This window comes from Gorilla gorilla, chromosome 9 (assembly GCF_029281585.2).
Source record: "Gorilla gorilla gorilla isolate KB3781 chromosome 9, NHGRI_mGorGor1-v2.1_pri, whole genome shotgun sequence".
Lineage (NCBI taxonomy): Eukaryota > Metazoa > Chordata > Mammalia > Primates > Hominidae > Gorilla > Gorilla gorilla.
The window spans coordinates 10235192-10262214 of NC_073233.2; the positions used below are offsets into that span (position 1 = coordinate 10235192).

The 27023-nt window shown below is 43.4% G+C and overlaps 2 protein-coding genes across 6 annotated transcripts in view; one reads left to right on the plus strand and one right to left on the minus strand.

Moving 5' to 3' along the window:
- The window catches only part of STIM1 (stromal interaction molecule 1), a 238412-nt gene that overhangs the window by 13494 nt on the left and 197895 nt on the right, over window positions 1-27023 (plus strand). The gene's annotated exons all lie outside the window — the stretch shown is intronic.
- On the minus strand, window positions 24558-25115 carry LOC101127555 (peptidyl-prolyl cis-trans isomerase A). The gene has a single exon (XM_055355242.2). The coding sequence runs from the start codon at window positions 25077-25079 to the stop codon at window positions 24558-24560; it is 522 nt and encodes a 173-aa protein (XP_055211217.1). The 5' UTR covers window positions 25080-25115.

The window sequence follows — 27023 nt, forward strand, 5'->3', positions numbered from 1 at the left end:
CACCGTGTTAGCCAGAATGGTCTTGATCTCCTGACCTCGTGATCCGCCCACCTCCACTTCCCAAAGTGCTAGGTTTATAGGCGTGAGCCACCGCGCCTGGCCTGAGTACCTATTCTTTATCAGGACTGGGCTAGGTACTTTCACATGCATTATTTTAGTTAATCCTCACATCGGGTCTCTCACTTTATAGCTTTTTGTACAAGGCAATCTTGGTTCAGTGCCCTGTGATTGATACTGATAGTCTTGTTGGCAGTTGTGATCTTCTCTGCTGAGGGAGATCAGAGAAGCTTTGTAGAGGAGGTAGCAGCTTAGTGGGTCTTCAGATACTTCAGGTAGAAATATAAGGGAATTTGTGGGAAGTATTCCAGTCATAGGAAATGTTATGAGTAAAGGTCTGGAGTGGGAAAAAGTAAAGAGTCTTTGGGGGGCAGTAGTTTAGATTGGCTGGAGAGTGGTAGCTGTGCCAGAGAGTACCATAAAAAGATCAAGGAGGGCCTAAATTGTCAGGCTACTTGATTCCATAGGGAATAAATAGTCCTTGCACGTTTTGACAAGGGGAGAGACATGACCTGAGTTTTGCTTTAGCAAGGTTAATCTCACAGAATATGCACAGTACATTGGTAAAGGTGAGATTGGAGGCAATGAGCCTAGATAGGAGACTTTGCAACTGTTCATGAGCAGAAGACATCAGGGTCTGCATTGTGGAGGTAAAATCAGTAGGACTCAGAGTTTAAATGTAGGAAGGGAAGGAAAGAAAGAAAAGAGTCAAAGATACACCAGTGTTTTGAGTGTGGGTCATGAAGAGACTGGTGGTGCCATTAATAGAAAATATATGGCAGTCAGAAGGAGGGTCAGTGCTAGGGGATGATTAGTGGTGGGGTAGCTGAACTTATTTGAAGTGCTGGGCAGGGGGCTACACTCCACAGGACTTCAGGAACCAAATAATTCTTTCTATGCTTATTTCACATTGCTACATTTTACAAATGAGTTTTCTGGGGTCCAAAGAAATGAAATGATTTGCCTAAAGTCATACAGTAACTCCATGGTGGAATCTAAGTCTGAGAACCCAAGTCTCTTTGCTTTTTAGCTATTAAACTTCCTAACAAAGCTGAGCCTTGACTCTAGGAAAATCAGAGAGAGTCTTGGAGACAGACAAACCTGACTTCAATTCCAGATCTTGCCAGTTTTCTGTTTGTGAGATCGTAACAAGATTGCTTTTCCTCTCTGAGCCTCATATTCCCTTTTGTCCACATTTGCAAAAAAGGGAATATTAATTTTTACCTCATGGAGGCATTGGAAGTAAATATGCTTTCTATAATACTCTTTTTACTTTTTTTTGGTTTTGTTCTGAGACAGGGTCTCATTCTGTCGCCCACACTGGAGTGCAGTGGCATCATCACAGCCCACTGCAGCCTCCACCTCCCAGTCTCAGGCGATCCTCCCATCTCGGCCCAACAAGTAGCTGGTACTACAGGTGTGTACCACCATGCCTGGCTAGCTTTTATATTTTTTGTAGAGATGGGGGTCTCACCATGTTGCCCAGGCTGGTCTGGAACTCCTGAGCTCAAGCAATCCACCCACCTCAGCCTCCCAAAGTGCTGGGATTATAGGCATCAGCCACTGCGCCTGGCTACATCTCCAATTTTCTGGTGGGATATGGAGTGGCTGACAGAACACCGAGTGACCATATCCTATCAGCTACTCTTTTTTTTTTGAGATGGAGTCTTGCTCTGTTGCCAGGCTGTAGTGCAGTGGTGCGATCTCGGCTCACTGCAACCTCTGCCTCCTGGGTTCAAGCGATTCTCCCACCTCAGCCTCCCAAGTAGCTGGGATTGCAGGCGCCTGCCACCACTCCCAACTAATTTTTGTATTTTTAGTAGAGACGGGGTTTCACCATGTTAGCTAGGATGGTATCTCTTGACCTCATGATCTGCTTGCTTCGGCCTCCCAAAGTGTTGGGATTACAGGCGTGAGCCACGACGCCTGGCCTCCTATCAGCTACTCTTGACCAGAGAGAAGATGATTAATATCCCTTTCCCTCAGGGTCTTCTGCCAACCTTCATGTGGGCTCAAAGTGGAGGCAAAGTGATAGCTGAATTTAGGCTATGCTTGGTGAGAACTTCCTCTAGACTAGGGTAAGTCCTGGCTTGGGACAGAGGAACTAGGGTGGACTTGCTGATCAGAGTGCTTGGAGTCCTTATCTGGTCATCTCTTTGGTTTAGTACACAAGTTCCTAAGTTCTCCTCAGAGGGGAAGTCAGCTGCTCTAGTAGGGGTATTGTTAGGTAGTAGGGCTGTGGTTATGTCAGCTCTGTGTCATGGGGGCAGGCCTGAAACTAGCTGTTTTGTCCAATATCTAGTCACATACTCTGAGTGAGTGGAGGAGGAATACAAGATTTTCTAATTTTGAAAAACAACTGCTTACTATTTTGTAGCTTCTGTCTTAATGCCTTTTCTTTCCATTGTTTTCTTGAAACTTTTTTCATTTTCTTCCCTCTTCCTAGGTGGGTTCTCTTGAGTGTTCACAGCTTTCTTTATGGAAAATCTGGTTTAATAAAAAGACCATGAGACTAAGAATTAGGTAGGCTTAGTTTAGCCTGGGTTCTGTTACTCTTGACTTTTCTGGGCTTAAATTTCCTCATCCCAGGTATTGTGGGGATAACAGAACCTATCTTACAAGGTTGATGTGTGCAGATCTTATGAAATAATGTGATAGGCATTTATTCATACACAAATTTGAGTAATTTATCATTACTGTATTGGTTTTTCTCCTCTGAATTGTCTGATGATCTGTTCTTTGCAATTCTTTGGTTTATCCCTTTCTCTTTAGTACCCTGTTCTCCTAGGTTCTCACTCTTCCTTATAATCTTGTTTTCTAACTCTCGTTTTTTTTTGAAACAGAGTCTACCTCTGTCGCCCAGGCTGAAGCACAGTGGTGTGATCTCGGCCCATTGCAACCTCCGCCTCCTGGGTTCAAGCGATTCCTGTACCTCAGCCTCCCAAGTAGCTGGGACTATAGGCGTGTGCCACCACGCCCGGCTAAGTTTTGTATTTTTAGTAGAAACAGGGTTTCACCATGTTGGCCAGGCTCATGTTGAACTCCTGACCTCAGGTGATCTGCCCGCCTCGGCCTCCCAAAGTGCTGGGATTACAGACGTGATCCACTGCACCCGGCCTTGTTTTCTAACTCTTAATGACAACAGGAAAAGTGTGGCTACACTGGCATTACACCAGTTGGAAGGGAGTGGGTCTGAGCTCTTGGGGAAATGTAAAAGTTCATTGGCTTTTGAGTACAATATGTTGTCATTAACTTGAACAAGTCTCTTTACCTCCATTTTCTTTTTTTCTTTTTTCTTTTTTTTGAGATGGAGTCTCGCTCTGTTGCCCAGGCTGGAGTGCAGTGCCGCAGTCTCGGCTCACTGCAAGCTCCAGCTCCCGGGTTCATGCCATTCTCTTGCCTCAGCCTCCCGAGTAGCTGGGACTATAGGCGCCCACCACCACGCCCGGCTAATTTTTTGTATTTTTAGTAGAGACAGGGTTTCACTGTGTTAGCCAGGATGGTCTCTATCTCCTGACCTCATGATCCTCCCACCTCAGCCTCCCAAAGTGCTAGGATTGCAGGCGTGAGCCACCGTGTCTGGCTCTTTACCTCCATTTTCATATGTGCCATCTGGTTTACCATTATAGCTCAATTCTTTTGATTCTCAAAGTCACTTCCATTTCTGAAAACTCCCCTTTAATGCACAAGTATTACTGTGTTTATGTTACTCCCACTTTTTTTTTTTTTTTTGAGACACAGTCTCACTGTGTTGCCCAGGCAGGAGTGCAGTGGCATGATCATAGTTCACTGTAACCTCCAACTCCTGGGCGTAAGTGATCCTCCTACCTCAGCCTTCCAAGCTGGGACTATACGCAGGTGCCACCACACTCCACTAATTTTTAAAAATTAAAAAACTTGGCCGGGTGCGGTGGCTCACGTCTGTAATCCCGGCACTTTGGGAGGCCAAGGCGGGTGGATCACCTGAGGTAGGGAGTTCGAGAGCAGCCTGACCAACATGGAGAAACCCCGTCTTTACTAAAAATACAAAAAAATTAGCTGAGCGTGGTGGCGCATGTCTGTAATCCCAGCTACTTGGGATGCTGAGGCAGGAGAATCGCTTGAACCCGGGAGGCGTAGGTTGCAGTGAGCCGAGATTGCGCCATTGCACTCCAGCCTGGGCAACAAGAGCAAAGCTCCATTTCAAAAAAAAAAAAAAAAAATTAAAAACTTTTTTTTTTTTTGTGGAGATGGATTTGCCCAGGCTGGTCTTGAACTCTTGGCCTGAAGTGATCCTCGCACCTCGGCCTCCCAAAGTGCTAGGATTACAGGTGTGAGCTACTGTGTCTGGCCATGTGTTTACCTCTGAACTGAGGACCAAAACTAGCTTTTTAGTATGGATTAGGTTCAGTATAGCCACTGGGGAATGGATTGCATTCTGGAGTGAGGGGTGGAGCCTGGCAAGAGGGCAGTTCTGTTAGCTCAGTTTACCTACGCAGGAAGGGTGTTAGGGCCTCCAGGCATACTTATGCTGCTTCTGTTATAGCTGACACCTAACTGCTCCTCCTGAGCTGAGCGTATGCTTGTACTCTTAGCCAGAAGTCAGAGCTTGGTGAGGCCTGATTCCCCAAAGAATTCAGTGATAAAAATTAGGGCACTTGAGCATATCTAATTGGCTGAACTGTGTGAAGGGCAGAGGCTTTCCCTGGGGGCTCCTTTTAATCTCATGTGGTTATAGTCTTTTAAGGTTGGACTAATTAAAATGTGTTGACAGTTGGACTCACTACTTTCCTTGCACTAGGTCCTGCTCCGGCGTCCTAGAGTACCAGAAGTTGGCACAGAGCTATTTTTCCTGGGGAGCTGAGGAGTGGGTTTCCATTTCCTAATCTACTAAATCTACAGTGATGTAATGTTTGTCCAAAATGGACTGCCAAACATTTTATGGTGGGGAGAAATTTAGGCTGGGACTTGGATGTGGCCTGGATTTCTGCACTTCTTAAGGTGTCTTTTCAGGTTGATTGTCTGTTCTAGTAGCCCTCAAATGGCCTTGCTCTGTGAGCTGGCAAGTCATTTCTATTGCCCTGGAGTATCCTTCTCTGGTATGTGTTCCTCTTCTAACCAGAAAAAGGGATAAGGAAAAGATATTTAAGTCCCACCATTTGCCAGATCAGGGCTAGTGTTTTACACACCTATCTTTTGAGGTATGCTTCATAATGCCCATTTTGCAGGTGAAGAAATAGATTCAGAAAAGGAAAATAACTTGCTTGATTGTCATTACAGGCTGTAAGCAACTAAATCAGTGTTCAAATCCAGGTCTCTCCCTAGCTTCAGGTTACTTTCCTAAGGTAGCACAAATGATTTCATGTCCTCTTATCCTTTTAAGCCGCTAAGTTCTCATATCCAGAGAGTCTTCTTCGGTTCCTTTAGCCAGAATGACTTCTTGCCCTGCTTTTTCAGACTACTCTGCCTCTCGCTAATCTGTCTGATATTTAAGTCACTGAGGCATGAATCTGCCTCCCTCATCTGACTATTCCCGCTCCTGCAAGATTTGGTACTCAGGGTGTATTTGTTAAAGAACAGAATGAAGTTATAGTGCTGGAATTTCAGGTGTTATGACAGACTGGCAAGGGTAAGGGTTTTGGGCAAAGCCTTGGCTAGTTTTTCAAATAAGGCCCCCTGTGTCTTTCTGATTTGCCCAGAATGTGCTGTTATTTTCCTGGACATCTGGCTTTAGAGTTTGTATCTTTTTTTTTTTTTTTAATTTTTATTTTCTCCTCCCCTTCCTCTTCTTTTATTGTTTGTTTGTTAGTGTTTTTCTTGTAGTTGGTTTGCAACCTACAGAGCTAGGCTTAATGCTCCCTGGACTGGAGTGATATGACAAACCCTCAGCTTGGTCTTGGTTGCTGGAATATGCCTGTTGACCATGGTGCTTGGATTTTGTTTGGTTGGTTGGTTTTTTGCAAAGAGCATGCCAAGATACTAACCTTGCATTTGGGGCTTATACTTTCTGCAACCTCTGCCTACCAGTGTATGTCACTTCACAGGATAAAGGCTTTCCTGGCAAAGGCAAACACATGTAAAGGCATCCCTGTAAGTTGAATTATTTTTCTCACTGACTTGAAAACAATTGTAAAACTATCTCAGACCTTTTTCTATGCATATAGTGTATACTTAGTGTTTAACATAAAAAGTTCCTTTGGGAATAAATGGCAAATTGGAACGTAACAAAATATAGGCCAGGCACAGTGGCTCATGCTTGTAATCCCAGCACTTTGGGAGGCCGAGGCAGGCAGATCGCTTAAGCTCAGGAGCTTGAGACCAGCCTGGGCAACATGGCGAAACCCTGTCTCTACAAAAAATACAAAAAATTAGCCAGGAGTGGTAGTGTGTGCTTGTAATCCCAGCTACTTGGGGGTAGAGGCAGGAGGATTGCTTGAGCCTGGGAGGCCGAGGCTAAAGTGAGCCAAGATCATGCCACTGCACTCCAGCCTGGGTGACAAAGTGAGACCCTGTCTCAAAAAAAAAACCCTAAAAACAACAACAAAAAAATCAAACCAACAACAAAATATAGTTAAAACACCTTTAGTGGAAGAAGTCATAAAATATTAATAATCAAAATAAATACTGCAATAGGATGAAACATGCATTTTTGCTTTGTATTGTTTTGATAACATAGGCAACCTGAAATAGCTTAGTCAAATATATTGAACTAAATAAGGACGCAACATTCCTTTTGGTTTCTATGCTATGGAGAATAGATATGAAATGTTCTTAGGAGAAGGGGCAAATAATGCATTCTGGGACTAGGAAGAACTGTGCTGTGGCTCAGTTCCTCTACTCAGTGGTGAAACTAAGCTTTCTGGTTGTCTGTTCCCCTGTGTGTTAAAGGGAATAATACCTATCTTGTTTAATTTTATGAGGGTTAAGTAAAATAATGTATGTGAAAGTCTTTTGTAAACTATGAAATACTATTATTGTCATACTTAGTGGGTGGCTGGAGCCAATTTGCTAGCACTGTAAGGAAGCTTTTGGTTTAAGATATGGCTAGACCTAGGTAGGAAGAAGGATGCAAAATTAATGGATAAACATACCTAGGTAGGAAGAAGGATGCAAAATTAATGGATAAACAGTTGAATGCTGTTTGGGTAGCAGCTGAGACGAATTCCTGTGAGTTGAGGGAAAGGACTACATTCATTTCTTTTGTTTTTGGGAGACAGGGTCTCACTCTGTTACCCCAGCTAGAGTGCTATGGTATGATCGTGGTTCACTGCAACCTTGAGCTCTTGGGCTCAAGCAATCCTCCTGCTTCAGCCTCCTGATTAGTTGGGACTACAGGCACATGCCACTACACCTGACTGATTTTATTTTTATTTTTTGTAGAGGCAGGGTTTCACTGTGTTGCCCAGTCTGGTCTCGAACTCCTGGGCTCAAGTGATCCTCCTGCCTCCATCTCCCAAAGTGATGGAATTATGGGCCACTGGGTCTGGCCTTCAATACATGTTTATTGAGTCCTGCCTGGTTGAAGATAAAGAAATACTGATATCTACCTACTAAATACATGATGTGGTAAAATATGGAGGCAGTTTGGTTTAGAATGAAAACCCCATAAAGATAGAGTTCTTGTCTGTCTCATGCACTGTTATGTATTCACCAGGAGTAGTGCCTGGCATGTAGTAGGCTCTCAATAAATATTTGTTGAAAGAAAGTTTACGATTTGGAATCAGACAGACCAGGTTCATATTTGGGTTCTGCCCAGCCCCTTTCCTGAGTGCGTTGCTCAGTTTCTTCATTTATAAATAAAATAGGACTAGGATTAGCTGGTTATTGGGAGGGTTGTTTAAAAAAAGATTAAAACCTTTTCTATAAGGCTTACAGTAAGCGCTTAAGGAAAGATAGTTTCTTTCATTTCCCCTTGATGGTTTGCAAAGTGTGATGGGAGTGCAGGGGAAAAAGCAGTTAGAGCTACCAGGGGGAGTCTAGACAATGGCTTCACAGGCTTGATCTGTTAGTGTCTTCCTACAGAACAAGATTATTATTATTATTATTATTTCCTCACAAAAGGAACTCCCTGGGATTAAGCAAGCATCTTGGAATTGGTATGCCTTGCTTCTCTACATTTCCCATGGTCTTCATTGGAGGGCTGGCTCTTGTCTTTCTAGCAAGGTCACATTTACACTGCAGGTTTGTTCAGAGGTTGTTGTTCCAGAAGAAGCAGCTTTCAGTGGAGACTCTGGACTTAGCTGATTTGCATGGGCTTTTGTAGCCAGCCGTCAATCCCCTATCCCCACCCTGCCAAATACCTCAGTAATTGTTAGTTATAGCTTTGAAAACGTGTACTCAGCTTGACTTCTGTTCCGGATCAGTTGTAAATTCTCACATAAGGTAGAGCAGAGTGTGTTTGCTTGGGTTAATCAGGTATTTATAAGTTGACCTTTACTAGTGAATACCTAATTTTTCCCTCATGCCTAAGTAACTCTAGCAGGCCGAGGGCCTTGTTCTCAGGCATTCCCAGAACTGTTGGGAGTTGCAGCAGGTTTGCCTGCCCTTGTCATATATGCACAAGGGCCAGTAGGATTTATCTGTCTCCCAGCAAGGGTGCCCAGGACCTCTCCTTTTATCCTATCATTCTAAAGCACTGGGAATACCAGTCTCCTCTCTCCGATCAGCATTTTAGACACTGATGCTTTCTCTTCTAGTTAGTTTCTTGGGAGAATGAGTAAGCAGGGAGGAATTGTTTGGCTTTCAGGTAAAAAGGACTTCTTGCTTTTGTGAATTGAAGTCACTAGGCGAGAAGTGAGTAAAGAACATGTTCCTGGATAGGAGTGGTCAAGCGTTGGTAAGTTAGACTTGGTTTGGGGTTAAATGGGCCTGGTGCTCTCTAGGAGTGGAATCAGTAAGGGTCCTGGCTGTGTCCTCATTGCCCTCCTTCGGGAGCTGAGCATTGCTGTAGGGGAGATCTCACATATGGGCTGGGGAGAAGGGAAAGGAGAGGGTTAAGGAAAGAAGAGACAGAGGGAAGAAAAGGGAACTTTTGCTGAGCTGTTTCTCTAGGCTAGGTGCTTTACACCAATAATTTTCTTTAATCTTCACAACAACTTTGTGAGGTAGCTATAATTAGTCTTGTTTTACATATGATGAAACTGAGGCCCAGAGAGGTTAAGCAACTTACCCAAGGTCACAAAGCTAGTTAATGATAATAAGTTATTATTTATCATGTGCCTGAAAAGCACATATGAAGTTTCTTTTTTTTTTTAATCCTATGAAAGATAATTATTACTTCTTCAATGCAAATGAGGAAACTGGGAATTAAAGAGCTTTGGTTACTTGTGGAAGGTCACTCATCTGGCAGTGTCAGTGCAGGGATTTGAAACCAGGTCTGTCTCATTACAGAATGTGTTCCCTTGATGTCCATGTTGCTCTGCAAATGGAAGAGCTGGGATTCAAATGCAGAGTCATGAGAGCAGGGCTTATGTCTTACCTATCTTTGTGTCACCATTCCCTATGACAGTGCTTACCATGTTGTTAGTGCCCAATAAATGCTTGCTGTAAAATCTAGCTCTGCCCTCCCCATAGCTAATGTTAGCTGCAGTGGGTTCCTATTGCTAGCTGCGTCCTGCCCCAGCTGCTCCGCTGCCTATCTTCCCCCGACAGTTTGGCCTTATCGTGACTACCCATTGTGGCCTCCCTGACATCCCAACACACAGCATCTCCTCTAGTACTGTTGCTTTCCTCTTCTTCATACCTCTTTTTTTTTTTGAGACGGAGTCTTGCCCTGTCACCCAGGCTGGAGTGCAGTGGCGTGATCTTGGCTCACTGCAACCTCCGCCTCCCGGGTTCAAGCGATTCTCCTGCCTCAGCCTCCCGAGTAGCTGGGACTACAGGTGCACACCACCACACCCAGCTAATTTTTGTATTTTTAGTAGAGACGGGGTTTCACCATGTTGGCCAGGCTGGTCTCGAACTCCTGACCTCAGGTGATCCACACGCCTCAGCCTCCCAAAGTGTTGGGATTACAGGCATGAGCCACCGCGCCCAGCCCCTCATACCTCTTTTCCCTAGCTATACATTTTCCTCCGGCTATGGCTTTCCAAAACCCTCCAATCCTGTTCATTCTTTTCTCTGTAGTTTTTCTGACTTATTCCAGGGACTTCCCTTTCTAGATTATAATCTTCTTAGTCTGTACCATATAATTTGTCACCTAATTATCTACTGTTTCACTTTCTGTTGGTTTCGTGGACATTAATCTTCTCCCCAGCCAACCGATGGTAGTCATATTATAATAACTCCCCAGATTGGTTTGTGCTCTGCACTTTACAAATCACTCCCCTGTTTAAGACCTGTCTTTTTGCTTACCATGCCCACAGCTGCTCTGTGAGGTGGGACAGGAGGGGATTGTTATCTCCATATTATTGTAAACAAATTCAAAGAAAGCAGGTGACTTCCCAATGTCATATATGTAATTAGGGGCAGAACAGAAACTATATCTCAGGTTTACTAATTTCTGGCTTAGAATTTTATCTTCAGCCTCTTCTACATTTGTTTTTTTCCCTACCATTTCCCCTCTTGCCTTCAAGGGTCACTCAAGGCAGAAATCTACCTTGTGGGTTTTTAGGAGGTTTGGTTGGTGACCCAGTGAATGGTAAAGTAGCCCAGATAGCAATCTTAGGTACTTCTCAGTGGCATCAGTGTTCTGGGTTGCTATTGCCGAGAGAATTCTCTTTCTGTGGCTATTAGGATTAATGTTGAACTAAGAAGCATTAGATTATTATGAATGGTCAGAACACACTCTCATGGAGATCCAGGAAGCAGGACAGGATGTGTGGTGCTGGGCACTTTCGTGTTGTGGCAATGGCATGAGCTTTGCAAGCAGTCAGGCCAGAGTTTGAAATCTGGCTTTGCTGTTGTTTGTTGGCCTCATGACCCTTAGTAAATCATTAATCTCTCTGAGCCTTAGGGCCACTGAGAGAATGTATTTAAGGGCCACATAATGGCCTGTGAAAACAGTATTTGTTGTTGGTTTTTATTGCCAATACTACTTTAAGTTTAAGGTGCCTGAAGGGCATTAGAAGCCTGCTAGCACCTGTGACCCTTGCAGGTTACTTCTTGTGTCTTGATTTCCAAGCATTAGTGATGACTACCTTGGAAACTATTGGCTGATAGAGGATGAGCTTGAATGCTGTTCCCAAAGTCTCCAGTCTCCCAAGTTTCCAGTGCCTTCTCAGGGCAATGAAAATAGTTTGTGGACAGCTGGGGGATGGTTTCAGTGTCAAACTTTGGGAGTAAAATCTTTCATGTTTTTCTGAAGAACTTTGGCATTAGAATTATTGGTTTTGGAAAGTCAAGAACACAGTTGTTATTGAGAGATTTTAGTTATTTCTGAAACCAGATATTGCTCCAAAGCTGTTTGTTAAATACTTCCCTACTCTTCCTAAACCCCTGCCCCTCCCCAAAAGAAAAATAAATCATATTCAGACCATCGTGCGATGGTTATATCTCTGGCCTCCCTGGTCACCCAGCCTCTAGCTCTCTGCTAGCACCACTCCAAATTGCTGCTTCAAAAGAGGTCAGTCAGCCCCTTTCCCTTACTCCTCAACCATGACCTGGTCTGTCTGGAAAGAGGATGAGATACATGGACCAATACATCCTATTTAAAAGGGAGCTTGCTTTCTCACTAGGGACTTTAGACTGCCTGACACACAGGAAATGACTAGAAAATCTGACCAGTGGAGCATAACTCATTGCTAAAATGGCAGGTTTGGATGGCTGCAGAATGGGAGAGAAGGCTTCCTGAAGAGTCAGGAAGGGGCAGCTGGATGGGAAAACAGTGACTTTTGAGTTTTTCCTTTTAGAGTATGGTGACGTAGGCCGTTTATTTAAAAAAAAAAAAAAAGGAAAATCACGTAACATAAAATTAATCATTTTAAAGTGTACAATTCAGTGGGATTTAGTACTATCATAAATGTAGTTCAAAACTATTTCATCAACCCTAAGGAAATCCATACCTGTTAAGCAGTTCTTCCTAATTCCCCCCTCTCCCTTTCCCCTGGCAGCCATCAATCTGTGTATCTGTGTTTTGTCCGTATAGATTTACCTATTCTGGATATTTCATATAAATGGAATCATATGATCTATTGATCATATGATTATTTTATTTTATTTATTTATTTTTTCAAGATGGAGTCTCGCTCTGTTGCCCAGGCTGGAGTGCAGTGGCACGATCTCGGCTCACTGCCAGCTCCGCCTCCCGGGTTCATGCCATTCTCCTGCCTGAGCCTCCCGATTAGCTGGGACTACAGGCGCCTGCCACAGCACCCGGCTAATTTTTCTGTATTTTTAGTGGAGATGGGGTTTCACCCTGTTAGCCAGGATGGTCTCGATCTCCTGACCTCATGATCTGCCCATCTCAGCCTCCCAAAGTGCTGGGATTACAGGCGTGAGCCACTGTGCCCGGCCGATTATTTTATTTTTATTTATTTATTTTTTTGAGATGGAGTCTCGCTCTGTAGCCCAGGCTGGAGTGCAGTGGTGTGCTTTCTGCTCACTGCAGCCTCCGACTCCTGGGTTGAAGTGATTCTCCTGCCTGTAGCTGGGATTGCAGACATGTACTACCACACCTGGCTAATTTTTGTATTTTTACTAGAGACGGGGTTTCGCCATGTTGGCCAAGCTGGTCTCGAACTCCTGACCTCAGGTGATCCACCTGCCTTAGCCTCCCAAAGTGCTGGGATTGCAGACGTGAGCCACGGCGCCCGGCCTTGATCATATGATTATAATGGGGTCATATGATGTATTGTGTCTGGCTTCTTTCACTTAGCATAAGGGAAAATAAGTTTTAGAGGTTCATCTATATTGTAGCATGTATCAGCACTTCATTCCTTTTTTTTTTTTTTTTTTTTTTTTGAGACAGAGTTTCGCTCTTGTTGCCCAGGCTGGAGTGCAATGGTGCGATCTTGGCTCACCGCAACCTCTGCCTCCTGGGTTCAAGCGATTTTCCTACCTCAGCCTCCTGAGTAGCTGGGATTACAGGCGTGCGCCACCATGCCCAGCTAATTTTGCAGTTTTGGTAGAGACGGGGTTTCTCCGTGTTGGCCAGGCTGGTCTTGAACTCCCAACCTCAGGTGATTCGCCCACCTCAGCCTCCCAAAGTGCTGGGATTACAGGTGTGAGCCACCATGCCTGGCCACTCCATTCCTTTTTATGGCTGTGTAATATTTCATTGTATGTTTATACAATAATTTGTTTATCTATTCATCCACACGTGGACAATTTGGGCTGTTTCCACCTTTTGGCTCTTGTGGATAGTGCTGTTAAGAATTTGTGTGCACCGTTTACCTATGTACCAAACCTACACATCCTGCATATGTACCCCGGAACTTAAAATAAAAAGAAAAAAGAATATGTGTGTACATGTACCTGTTTGAGTACCTGTTTCCGGTTCTTTTGGGTACATACCTAGGAGTGGAATTGCTAGGTTATATGGTAATTCTGTTTAGTTTTTGAGGAACAAACAAACTCTTTTTCACAGCAGCTGAACCACTTTTTACTTATACCAGCAATGGACTAAAGTTCTAGTTTCTCTACATCTTCACCAAAGTTTGTTTTTTTTTTATTATAACCATTCTTGTGGATATGAAATAGTGCCTCACTGTGGTTATGAAATAGTACCTCATTGTGGTTTTGACATGCATTTCTCTAATCTCTAATGATATCGATCATCTTTTCATGTACTTGTTGGTTAGTTGTATATCTTCTTTGGAGAAATGTCTAAGTTCTTTGTCTATTTTTTAAGACTAAGTTGTTTGTTTTTTTGTTATTGTAAGAGTTCTTTATTATATTCTGGATACTAGACATTTATCTTTTTTAAAAACATTTTGGGGCAAACCTTTCTTGACTTAAAAATCACCCACTAGCCTTTAAATATACCTAGCTCTTTCATGTCTCAGCCTGTGCTCATACTTTTCTCTTTGTCTAGAATATCCTTCTTTTCTCTGGTGGTTGAAATTATAATTGTTCCTCAAGACTCAGCTCAAATGTCACTTCCTCCGAGAAGCTCTCTTAATCGGTTTCTCCTCCTTCTTCCACTAGTTAGGTGCTCCCTTCTATGAACATCTCTATAATGGGACGCCATTTTTTTTGTTTGTTTGTTTTTGTTTTTTGAGACAGAGTTTCACTCTTGTTGCCCAGGCTGGAGTGCAATGGCATGAACTTGGCTCACTGCAACCTCTGCCTCCCGTTCAAGCAGTTCTCCTGCCTCAGCCTCCCGAGTAGCTGGGATTACAGGCATGCGCCACCACGCCCAGCTAATTTTGTATTTTTAGTAGGGATGGGGTTTTACCATGTTGGTCAGGCTGGTCTCGAACTCCCGACCTCAGGTGATCCACCTGCCTCAGCCTCCCAAAGTGTTGGGATTACAGGCATGAGGCACCACACCCAGCCAATGGGACACTTTTTTATTGTCTGCTTCAAACCACTAAGTTATATTTTCTAGAGTCAGGGATTATATTTGATTCATTTCTGTCTTTAGCATTTAGCATATGACCTGACATTTAGTGGATGTTAATAAATGCTGAATGAAACTTGAGTATAGACTGAAGACTTACTTGATAGTAATGACACCAGACACCATCACTGTAGGAGGGATCAGTTGTGGGCTGTACTAGATGTATTCATATAATAAATATTTAAGACCCTACTGTGTGCCAGAAACTCTGCTTGGTATGCAGTAAAGAATAATAGTCCCTATTGTTTTATATTCAGGTAGGAAGATAGGCAATAAACAAGGAGATAAGTAATATAATGCTTGGTAATCATAAGTGCTAAAAAACAAAGTAAGCAGGGCAAAGGATTAGAGAGTGATGGGGGTGCTATTTTAGGTAGAGGGGTAGGGAAGGCCTCTCATTGGATGGCCCTTAAAATCACCTCACAAGGGTCTGGATCAGGAATCAGAAGTCTTGGGTTCTTCTTCTATCTCTGTGCTTTGTTACTTAGCAAAATTACTTAACATTTCAAGGTTGGAGTTTCTTTGTCTATAAAATGGGTGCAAGAGTCCCTGCCCTGGTATTGTGGGAGTGTTGTAAGGATTCAGTGAGTTAATGGACATTGAAAGTGCTTTGTTATATGGTGAACAGCATGATGTTTGGCTTTCCCTTTCCCAAGTTGAGAGGATGAGTGAGCAGTGTGGGAGCCAGCCAGATGTTTCCAGCACTTTGAAGACAAAAGGAACTGGTTTCTGCTGGGAGCTGTCATGCTAGCTTGCCTGGGACACTGACTTATGCAGTCCTGATCCAGGGGCTGAGAGTGAAACCCATGCCTCAAGTGGTTCTCCATGTACGTTGGCGAAAGGGAATAGCCCTGGGAACTTGGGGCCTGTTCTGTTTAGCCCTCCAGGAGGTAGAATGTGGAGACCACTCTTTCTCTCAGTTCAGCCTTATTTCTTGCTATGTCTGAACCTAACCCAAGGGAGTAATAATTAGCAGTCCCCAAGAAGCTTGGGAGGTGGAGGTTGTGGTGAGCTGAGATTGCGCCACTGCACTCCACCATGGGTGACAGAGCCAGACCCCATCTCAAAAAAAAAAAAGAGTGGTATGTTTGTATAATGGAATCTTATTTAGCCATTAAATGGAGTTAAGTGTTGATAGATGCCACAACATGGATAAACCTTGAAAACATTATGCTAAGTGAAAAGGCTACATATTGTATGATTCCATTTACATGAAATGTCCAGAATAGGCAAATCTATAGAGACAGAAAGTAGATTAGTGGTTGCCAGGGTGTGGGGGGAGAGGGTAATGAGAAGTTACTTCTAATGGATATGGGGTTTCTTTTTGGGGTAATGAAAATATTCTGAAAAATTAGATTGTGGTGATGATGGTACAACCTTATAGATATATTAAAAATCACTGAATTATAAAATCTAAGAGGATTAATTATATGTCATGTGAATTATATTTCAATATAAACATAGATAATTTTTTTTTTTGAGACAGTATCTCACTCTGTCATCTAGACTGGAGTGCAGTGGTGCAGTCACGGCTCACTGCAGCCTTGACCTCCCGGGCTCAAGCAATCCTTCCACTTCAGCCTCCCAAGTAGCTGGGGCTATAGACGTGTGCTAGCCTGGCCAATTTTTGTATTATTATTATTATTTTTTGTAGAGACAGGGTTTTGCCATGTTGCCTAGGCTGGTCTTGAACCCCTGGGCTCAAGTGATCTGCCTGCCTTGGCCTCCCAAAGTTTGGGATTACAGGCATGACCCATAGTGCTCTGCCAAACATACATAATTTGAGTTTGCTGAGAACTATTGGTTTAACACAGTTGTAGATAATTATAATTTTCTTTTCTGATTGGAAGTCTTCTCCCGGTACTTCAGCTCACAAAGATGGACACATTCCAGTTTTATTTTATTTTATTTTATTTATTTTATCATTTTATTTTTGAGACAGGGACTCGCTCTGTTGTATAGGAGGCTGAAATATGGTGGCACAATCATGGCTCACTGTAGCCTCGACCTCCTTGGCTCAAGTGATTCTCTCACCTCAGCCTGCTGAGTAGCTGGGACTGCAGGCATGAGCAACCACACCTGGCTAATTTCTCTATTTTTTGTGTAGACAAAGTCTTACTGTGTTGCCCATGCTGGTGTCAAACTCCTGGGCTCAAGCAGTCCTCCCGCCTCAGCCTCCGTAAGTGTTGGGATTACAGGCGTGAGCCACTGTGCGTGGCCCCATTCCAGTTTTCGATGTGAGTTTGAGCATGAGCTTAGGCAAGGGCCCATCAATGAAGGTGTTGAGGATATAGCATTGTCCTGCTTTGGCTCAAGGGGACTTTTCCTGCCTTTGATTAAGGATTGGCATGGGTGAGTCATTTCCCATAGTCTGAGGGATGTGGGATATAAAGAATGAATTGTTATCTCTGATGATATCTTGAATATCACACATTATAGGCCAAATATAGGTGCTAAACCATTTGGCTTGAATTCTTTATAGAAAATTCACTGGGAACCCAATGATAAAATAGAGAAAGATGGATAACCTAAGAGGGAGGAGCAATCTGGTGAGGCATTCTTTTCACCTTTTCACACATGAGCAATTAAAAACTTGAGGGAAGTTGATTTTTTTTTTTAACTCTGTAAATAGCTACTGGTATAATTCCTTGAGGCTGGTATTGTATTTTGTGCTGTAAGAAGAGAGACTTGGCTGGGCGCGGTGGCTCACGCCTGTAATCCCAGCACTTTGGGAGGCCAAGGCAGGCAGATCATGAGGTCAGGAGATTGAGACCACCCTGGATAACATGGTGAAACCCTGTCTCTACTAAAAATACAAGAAATTAGCCGGGTGTGGTGGCAGGCACCTGTAGTCCCAGCTACTCGGGAGGCTGAGGCAGGAGAATGGCGTGAACCTGGGAAGTGGAGCTTGCAGTGAGCAGAGATCACGCCACCTCACTCCAGCCTGGGCGACAGAGCGAGACTCTATCTCAAAAAAAAAAAAAAAAAAGGGTCTTATTTGGCCGGGTGCGGTGGCTCATGCCTGTAATTCCAGCACTTTGGGAGGCCGAGGCGGGTGGATTACGAGGTCAGGAGATCGAGATCATCCTGGATAACATGGTGAAACCCCATCTTTACTAAAATACAAAAAATTAGCCGGGTGTGGTGGCGGGTGCCTGTAATCCTAGCTACTCAGGAGGCTGAGGCAGGAGAATCACTTTTCACTCAGGAGGCGGAGGTTGCAGTGAGCCGAGATCGCACCACTGCACTCCAGCCTGGCAACAGAGCAAGACTCCGTCTCAAAGAAAAAAAAAAAGAAGAGAGACGGGCCATATACTCAAGGAGTTTCCAAATATATCCAGAGGTGAAACAAACATCTAGGATGAAAAGGGTCCAGGGACTAGTATTGTATACAGTCAGAGGAGGTAGAGGGCTGTGAGTTTGGTAATAAGAGAGGAGGCTTGGGAAACCCAGCCTGAGTCTAGGTCCAGAGGGCAGCATGCACTGGGTGAGGGCCTCTAGGGAGAGTAAAGCAGGATACATTCTTGTCCTTATACTTCCTTCCCTGTTTCTGTACCTGCTCACTTTTGCTCTGCAACAAATAAGCCTTTAAGCATCTGTTCTTAGCCTGGCCTTGCACTGGGCAAAACTGGAAACATGGGCATTATGAAACCTGGGCCATACATCTAGAAGTACTTAATATATTGTGAGAGGTGAACCTGGAAACGATGGACTGTAATGGCATGGGTCAAGGTATGTAATAGACAGAGATGGATTTGATATATCAGAGTGCCGACCTACTGACTCTGACTTGGGATTAGGTAAACCTACCTTTAAAAAGGCATTGAGACAGGGCCTGGTTAGAGAAACCTGTTAAGGTTATTGCCAGAAGATGAAGCGGAGGTACAGAATGCTACTTTTGGGGTATGGCTGCTTTAGGGCCTTTCATTTCGTTTTCAGATTTGATGAAAGAATAGGGCATCTGTGGCCAGGCGCGATGGCTCACACCAGTAATCCCAGCACTTTGGGAGGCCGAGACGGGCGGATCACGAGGTCAGGAGATTGAGACCATCCTGGCTAACATGGTGAAACCCTGCCTCTACTAAAAATACAAAAAATTAGCCGGACGTGGTGGCATGCATCTGTAGTCCCAGCTACTTGAGAGGCTGAGGCAGGAGAATCGCTTCAACCCGGGAGGCACGGAGGTTGCAATGAGTGGAGATCGCACCGCTGCACTCCAGCCTGGGTGACAGAGTGAGACTCTGTCTCAAAAAAAAAAAAAAAAAAAAAAAAATAGGACATCTGTGTCCAGGAATCTTTTTATCTCCCCACCACCCCTCAAGCAGTGCTGGGCTGACTGCAGAAGGCTCTTCCCTGTTCTGCACTTGTTCCATTTCTGTTTTTGAAAGATGAAGCCTGAGAGGTGCCAGAGCTATGCCAGCTGCTATGGGGCCAGAAACAGGTGAGGCTTTTAGGTCTGCTTGAGTTAAGGAGTGAGGGGTTTGTCCTCTTCAGCTAGCTTAAGGTCTTTGCTATGAAACTAGATAAGTATTCACATAGCTTGTTTTTCATTTGGGGCTATTTTCAGCCTTGGAGGCCAGCAAGGTGAATGATTGAGATGCTTTTATGGGGTTCAAGCTTTTGCTAGATCCTATTTGCCAGGATAGGTGCTCAGCCATTTTCCAGGACATCAGCTTTTCTGAACAAGCAGCACTGAAAGGAAGAAGCACTTCCCTTTTCTTTCAGTGGGCAGTATAGGAAATGTGAGGGTGGGTGGTCAGTTTAATATTATAACCCAGGTTTTAAGTAGAGATGCTGTATAGTTTGGAACATTGCCATATAGTCTTTTTTTTTGAATTTTTGAGACAGAGTCTCCCTCTGTTGCCCAGGCTAGTGTGCAGTGGTGTGCTTTCTGCTCATTGCAGCCTCCACCTCCCAGATTCAAGGGATTTTCCTGCCTAAGCCTGGAGATTACAGGTGCACACCACCTGGGATTACAGGTGTGCACCACCATGCCCAGCTGACTTTTTGTATTTTTAGTAGAGACGGGGTTTCACCATGTTGGCCAGGCTGGTCTTGAACTCCTGACCTCAAGTGATCCGCCCGTGTCGGCTTCCCAAAGTGCTGGGATTACAGGTGTTAGCCACCATGCCTGGCCGCCGTGTAGTCTTTAATGCAGTTTTGAGGGACTCATCTGAATTGTTCTTGTGTTTTTCTTGTCATCTTGACTGCCAGGCTTTACTATGGGGAGGGGGGGAGCTCTGTAAATGTATAGATCTGCTGCTATCCAGAGACTTGGTCTCTTTTGTGCTTGCACACCTCTAGGGCAGATGGAGTGGGCTGTACAAAGAGGTGATGCATCAGTGGTCTGTATCCAAGAGTGTTCTTGGGAGTTCCCTATTTAGTGAGTGCTTACTATGTGCCAGGCAGCTGTGGCAACAGCAGGCATCATACTAGATGCTGAGGTTTTATCAGAGATACCTAAGGCAAGATCATTATCTTATCCCTGAGGCCCAACAAATAAATATTTGTTGTTTAATAAATGTTGATCCAAGGAATAAACTATTTTTTAAAGGAACCCAGACACAGGGGGTGTGAGAAGGAAGCTAGCAGTCATTGAATGCCTACTGTGTGCCAAGTACTGTGTTAAGTGCTTTCACAGATATTTAATTTTTTTTTTTTTTTGAGATAGAGTCTCGCTTTGTCACCCAGGCTGGAGAGCAATGGCACGATTTTGGCTCACTGCAACCTTCACCTCCTGGGTCCAAGCGATTCTCTTACCTCAGCCTCCAGAGTAGCTGGGATTACAGGCACGCGCCACCACATCTGGCTAATTTTTTTATTTTTATTTTTAGTAGAGATGGAGTTTCACCGTGGATACTTAATTTTTAATACGGTCTTCTGAGATTGTTAATGTTATTGATATCTTTGAGATGGACAAAATAAGAGGTTAAATTACTTGTCAAAGTCACTTTCTATTAGCCGTATCTAGGCGCTTTTTTGAGGGTCTGGCCTCTAGGTTTGGTAGATGCCTAACAGGGTAACCTTGTTTTTAGTATTGTTGGGTGAGTGGGGCTAGTCTGAGTCTTTTCAAAGTTGCAGGAGATGCAGTTGTCTAGGCTTGGTGCTGATAATATAGATAAGGATAATATAAGGTACATAAACTGGAAGAATTACTATTGAGTGGGGAGACAGGTAAATAGGCATTACAAGGTAGTAAATATTAAGCAAAGACAGGCCTTTTTACTTTGTGAGAGGTACATTGGGCAGGGACTTTTACTCTGAGACTTCAACTCTTGTCCTTCTTTCCATACCTGTAGCTCCTCATTGGGATCTCCCTTATTCCCTGACCATGTGTTTTGACAGTTTAATGAGTGTTACTTTTTCATCAAGATTGCTTACTCCTTGAGACTAGATATTCTTTTTTTCTTTCTTACTGCCTCTTAGATATCTGACCTAGGCCATCACGCTTACCCTCTCTGGACCTTAGTGGCATTATCTGTAAAACAAGCCTAATGATAGGTGTTTTGCAATCTGAGAGCAGGGGCCAGTCCAAGTGGTGATCTCTGGAGGTTCATCTAGTTTTTCCAAATCTGTGATTTCTGTGATCATCCTCTTTTGGTCCTTATATAGAGCTGGATATCCAAGAGGCTTTAAGTTTGTCACAGAGATTGCTGAAGGTAATTTATGGTACCTCAGAAGTCTTAAGAACTTTTCCCAATGCTATCCCTCCCCCCTCCCCCCACCCCACCACAGTCCCCAGAGTGTGATATTCCCCTTCCTGTGTCCATGTGATCTCATTGTTCAATTCCCACCTATGAGTGAGAATATGCGGTGTTTGGTTTTTTGTTCTTGCGATAGTTTACTGAGAATGATGGTTTCCAATTTCATCCATGTCCCTACAAAGGACATGAACTCATCATTTTTTATGGCTGCATAGTATTCCATGGTGTATATGTGCCACATTTTCTTAATCCAGTCTATCATTGTTGGACATTTGGGTTGGTTCCAAGTCTTCGCTATTGTGAATAATGCCACAATAAACATACGTGTGCATGTGTCTTTATAGCAGCATGATTTATAGTCCTTTGGGTATATACCCAGTAATGGGATGGCTGGCTCAAATGGTATTTCTAGTTCTAGATCCCTGAGGAATCGCCACACTGACTTCCACAATGGTTAAACTAGTTTACAGTCCCACCAACAGTGTAAAAGTGTTCCTATTTCTCCACATCCTCTCCAGCACCTGTTGTTTCCTGACTTTTTAATGATTGCCATTTTAACTGGTGTGAGATGATATCTCATAGTGGTTTTGATTTGCATTTCTCTGATGGCCAGTGATGATGAGCATTTTTTCATGTGTTTTTTGGCTGCACAAATGTCTTCTTTTGAGAAGTATCTGTTCATGTCCTTCGCCCACTTTTTGATGGAGTTGTTTGTTTTTTTCTTGTAAATTTGTTTGAGTTCATTGTAGATTCTGGATATTAGCCCTTTGTCAGATGAGTAGGTTGTGAAAATTTTCTCCCATTTTGTAGGTTGCCTGTTCACTCTGATGGTAGTTTCTTTTGCTGTGCAGAAGCTCTTTAGTTTAATGAGATCCCATTTGTCAATTTTGTCTTTTGTTGCCATTGCTTTTGGTGTTTTGGACATGAAGTCCTTGCCCACGCCTATGTCCTGAATGGTAATGCCTAGGTTTTCTTCTGGGTTTTTATGGTTTTAGGTCTAACGTTTAAATCTTTAATCCATCTTGAATTGATTTTTGTATAAGGTGTAAGGAAGGGATCCAGTTTCAGTTTTCTCCATATGGCTAGCCAGTTTTCCCAGCACCATTTATTAAATAGGGAATCCTTTCCCCATTGCTTGTTTTTCTCAGGTTTGTCAAAGATCAGATAGTTGTAGGTATGCGGCATTATTTCTGAGGGCTCTGTTCTGTGGGTTAGTGGGTGCAGCGCACCAGCATGGCACATGTATACATATGTAACTAACCTGCACAATGTGCATATGTACCCTAAAACTTAAAGTATAATAAAAAAAAAAAAAGAAATGAAAAGTTAGCAATGAAAAAAAAAAAAAAAAAGAACTTTTCCGTATCACCCCTGTTGGAGCTACATACCCAGGAGCACTGACAGAGACTCATGGCTTCTCCTGGCCAGTCCCTTGGACCGAACCAGTTTTCTCAGCCTGGTATGCAAGATTTGACTGAAGTTTTAAGCTCAAAAGGATATTGTGGCCGGGCATGGTGGCACACGCCTGTAATCCCAGCTACTCAGGAGGCTGAGGCAGGAGAATCGCTTGAACCTGGGAGGTGGAGGTTGCAGTGAGCCGAGATCACGCCACTGCACTCCAGCCTGGGTGATGGAGCAAGACTCCATTGGAAAAAAAAAATAAAAGCATATTGTATTTAAGTGTATTTTCTAGTATGGCTTCTCTCATTATCAGCTAGGTCAACTAGAGGTAGTGCTTTCCTGATTTTGCTTCTAGAAGGCATTCTTTGAGCAGTGGGATAGGACCCCATCCTTAGGACTTTCACCTCTCCAGGTATTGGGCCAGAAGTCTAAAGCTCCATGAAATACTGTTTATGTACAATACCAGCTTGAGCTCTAAACTTGTAAAAGAATCAACTTTGATATGACTTAGGGTCCCATGGGACCTACCAGGAAGTCACAGGAACTCTGAGCTACAGCGAAGTCCACCACAAATTAGACAGTTAATAATAATGCTAATTGTTATGATAAGAAATGTATGTTGAATACTTACATGTCAGGTACAATTACATATTTATTTAATTCTCACAGCAGTCAGTGACATAGATATTGTTATTATTCTCATTTTGTAGATGAAGAATCTAAAGTCATGTGTCTAGTAATTGGTGCAAGTAGGACTTAAACCTAATTAGAAATTTCATGTTCTAATTCCAAACTCTATTTTTTTTATTGTTTTAAATAAAAAAAATTTTATTTTTCATGTTTTTTTTTGAGACAGAGTCTCGCTCTGTTGCCCAGGCTGGAGTGCAGTGGCACGATCTCGGCTCACTGCAACCTCTGCCTCCTGGGTTCAAGTGATTCTCCTGCCTCAGCCTCCCCAGTAACTGGGACTACTACAGGCACATGCCACCATATCTGGCTAATTTTTGTATTTTTAGTGGAGACAGGGTTTCGACATGTTGGCCAGGCTGGTCTCAAACTCCTGACTTCAGGCGATCTGCTCACCTCGGCCACCCAAAGTGCTAGGATTACAGGTGTGAGCCACTGTGCAGGCTCACTATTGTATTTTAATTATTTACTTTGATATCCTCCTACCAGATTTTAAATTGCCAGAAGTCAGGGGCTGATTACTCTTCATTTCATTAAAAAAAGAAGTATTGAGTTATGGCATACATACAATAAAATGAATTAAATGTTTGATGAATTTTTACCAACGTGTTTATCTATGTAACCACCACCTAGATCAAGATACATTTCTGCATCTTTCTAGAGTGTAGCATAGAGATGAGCAAACATTTTCTGTGGAGGGCCAGAGAGTAAATATTTTAGGCTTGATGGGCTATACCGCAAGTTGCAGCAGGAAAACAGCCATAGATAATATTTAAATGGACATGTGTAGCTGTGTCTAATAAAACTTTGTTTACAAAAACAAGGTGTTTGGGCTAGATTTGGCCTGAGGGCCTCAGTTTGCTGATCCCTTGTCTAGCAGAGTGTCTAAGGACAAAATAGAAATTCGGTAAATGTTTGTTGAATTGTAGACAAAGACCTTGATTTCAGACATCTCTTCTTGATTTTCTAGCAGTGGGGCAGCTTGTATCTCCACGGTAGGGCTGTACTTTGTTTTTATTTATTTTTTATGTTTTATTTATTTATTTTTGTTATTTAGTGTTTATTTCATAATCATAAACTTAACTCTGCAATCCAGCTAGTCATGGAAGGGAACAGAGAAAACATGGAGCCCAAAGGGAACTGCAGCAAGAGCACAAAGATTCTAGGATACTGCGAGCAAATGGGGTGGAGGGGTGCTCTCCTGACCTACAGAAGGAATGGTCTGGTGGCTAAGATAAAACACAAGTCAAACTTATTAAGAGTTGTCCACAGTCAGCAGTGGTGATCTTCTTGCTGGTCTTGCCATTCCTGGACCCAAAGTGCTCTATGGCCTCCACAATATTCATGCCTTCTTTCGCCTTGCCAAAGACCACATGTTTGCCATCCAACCACTCAGTCTTGGCAGTGCAGATGAAAAACTGGGAACTGTTTGTGTTGGGTCCAGCATTTGCCATGGACAAGATGCCAGGACCTGTATGCTTTAGGATGAAGTTCTCATCATCAAATTTCTCCCCGTAGATGGACTTGCTGCTAGTGCCATTATGGTGTGTGAAGTCACCACCCTGACACATAAACCCTGGAATAATTCTGTGAAAGCAGGAACCCTTATAACCAAATCCTTTCTCTCCAGTGCTCAGAGCACGAAAGTTTTCTGCTGTCTTTGGAACCTTGTCTGCAAATAGCTTGAAGGAGACATGGCCCAAGGGCTCGCTGTTGACAGCAATATCGAAGAACACGGTGGGGTTAACCATGGCTGATAGTACGGGGCTCCCGGCAGCAGCAGCATCTGCAAAGACTTTTATGTTTTATTTTTAATAGAGATGGGGTTTTGCCATGTTGCCCAGGCTGGTCTTGAACTCCTGAGCTCAAGCAATCCACCCACTTCGTCCTCCCAAAATGCTAGGGCTGTAATGTTGAGAGGTTCTTTGTGGAACAGGCTGCCTTTTGATAAGTTGTTTGTGTTCATAAGGGAATAAAAATGTCATCCCTTCCAGCACTCTCCCAATTTTGTTGGTGCAAGGTCTTCAGAATATTTGGGATCCATGAAAGCAATATAGAGGTATGTTTGTATGAATCCCCTAAGGCTATTATGTGTTATTTATTTTGTCCTTGGTGCCTAGCCAGCATAGATGGACAGGGATGCTCAGTAAATATTTGTTTTTGAATGAATAAATGAATTTAAATTGCTTTCAGTATTTTAACAAGCCTAATGGAAATTGTACATTTACCTACAATAAAAGTGTCTTTGATTTTGGTTTCAATTATACAAGTTTTGTGTGAACACTAGTTTGCTCATGCCGATTAGTTCTTTGACTGGCAGTTGATGGCATCATAGGACATAAACCTACCCAGTGAGTGAATGACCTTGGACACAAGTACACAGCCAAAATAACCAACTGGTAGCAGAGCCTGGTGCATGAATATCTACATGTTTACTTCCACTTTCTTGCTCATTAGCAATATTGTTTGTATATGGTTGATAATTGTATATGGTTGGTTAAAATCTGGGTCAACATTTTTTTTTTTTTTTTTTTTGAGACAGAGTCTCGCTCTGTAGCCCAGTCACCCAGGCTGGAGTGCGGTGGCGCAATTGCAGCTCACTGCAACCTCTGCCTCCCGGGTTCAAGTGATTCTCCTGCCTCAGCCTCCCAAGTAGCTGGGATTACAGGCATGTGCCACCATGCCTGGCTAATATTTTTATTTTTTGTAGAGATGGGGTCAATATCAATATCCAAATAAGGTCTACATCATGTTGATTGATCTAAACCTTCAGTCTCTTCTGGGACTACAGGCACGTACCACCACGCCTAGCTAACTTTTGTATTTTTTGTAGAGATGGGGTTGCCTAGGATGGTCTTGAACTCCGGAGCCCAAGCGATCTGCCCACCTCCCAAAATGTTGGGACTAGAGGTGTGAGCCACCACGCCAGGCCAATTTGAACTATATTTGAAAAAGAGGGTTCCATTGTTTAAAAATAAGTCTTGGAAACTATTGTATTGTAGCTGTTCTCTAACAGCACCAATTATGACAGGAACCAGGAACTATAAAGTGGGGACAGTGACTGTGACTAACTTGTAATATGTTTTAAACTTTTTTTTACTTCCTCATTTTTGTTGTTTTTGGCTTACATTCTTTCTCAACCCAACAGTTAGACTCTTACAACAAAAAGGGCCCGTATGTTTTCACTTTTGAAAGGAGAGATTGGTGGACTGTCTTACCCTAGAGCCAGGCTTCAGGCTTGGGGGTGGGAGTCCCAAGGGGTGGAGTAGGGGGTTCTGCTTTAATGAGCAAAGGAAGTGGTTAAGTCCCTGGGGCCTGTGCAGCCTGAACAAGAGCCCAAAAGTGACCTTGGGAGCATCTAAGACTAGACGCTCTTAGCAGAGCATGGGTCCCTTTTCCTTACCCCTTATTCCACAGCCTACAGGTTCTCTTTCAGTTGTCCAAAGGGCCTGGCTGGTCAGGCTTTAGTTGAGTCACATCCGACATGTTCCAGACCCAGGGTCCTGGTAGCTGTGTTTAGGGCTGATTCCTAGGAATCATGAGCTGATAACCTCAGGACAAAGAATGAAGGGTATCTTGTTTTTGACCATGTTCTTTTTTCTTTTCTTTTCTTTTCTTTTTTTTTGAGACAGGGTCTCGATTTGTTGCCCAGGCTGGAGTACAGTGGCAGTCTCAGCTCACTGCAACCTCCGCCT

What these genes read in the sequence shown, in the direction of transcription:
- LOC101127555 (XM_055355242.2), bottom strand. Translation starts at nt 25,079, where the DNA reads ATGGTTAACCCCACCGTGTTCTTCGATATTGCTGTCAACAGCGAGCCC.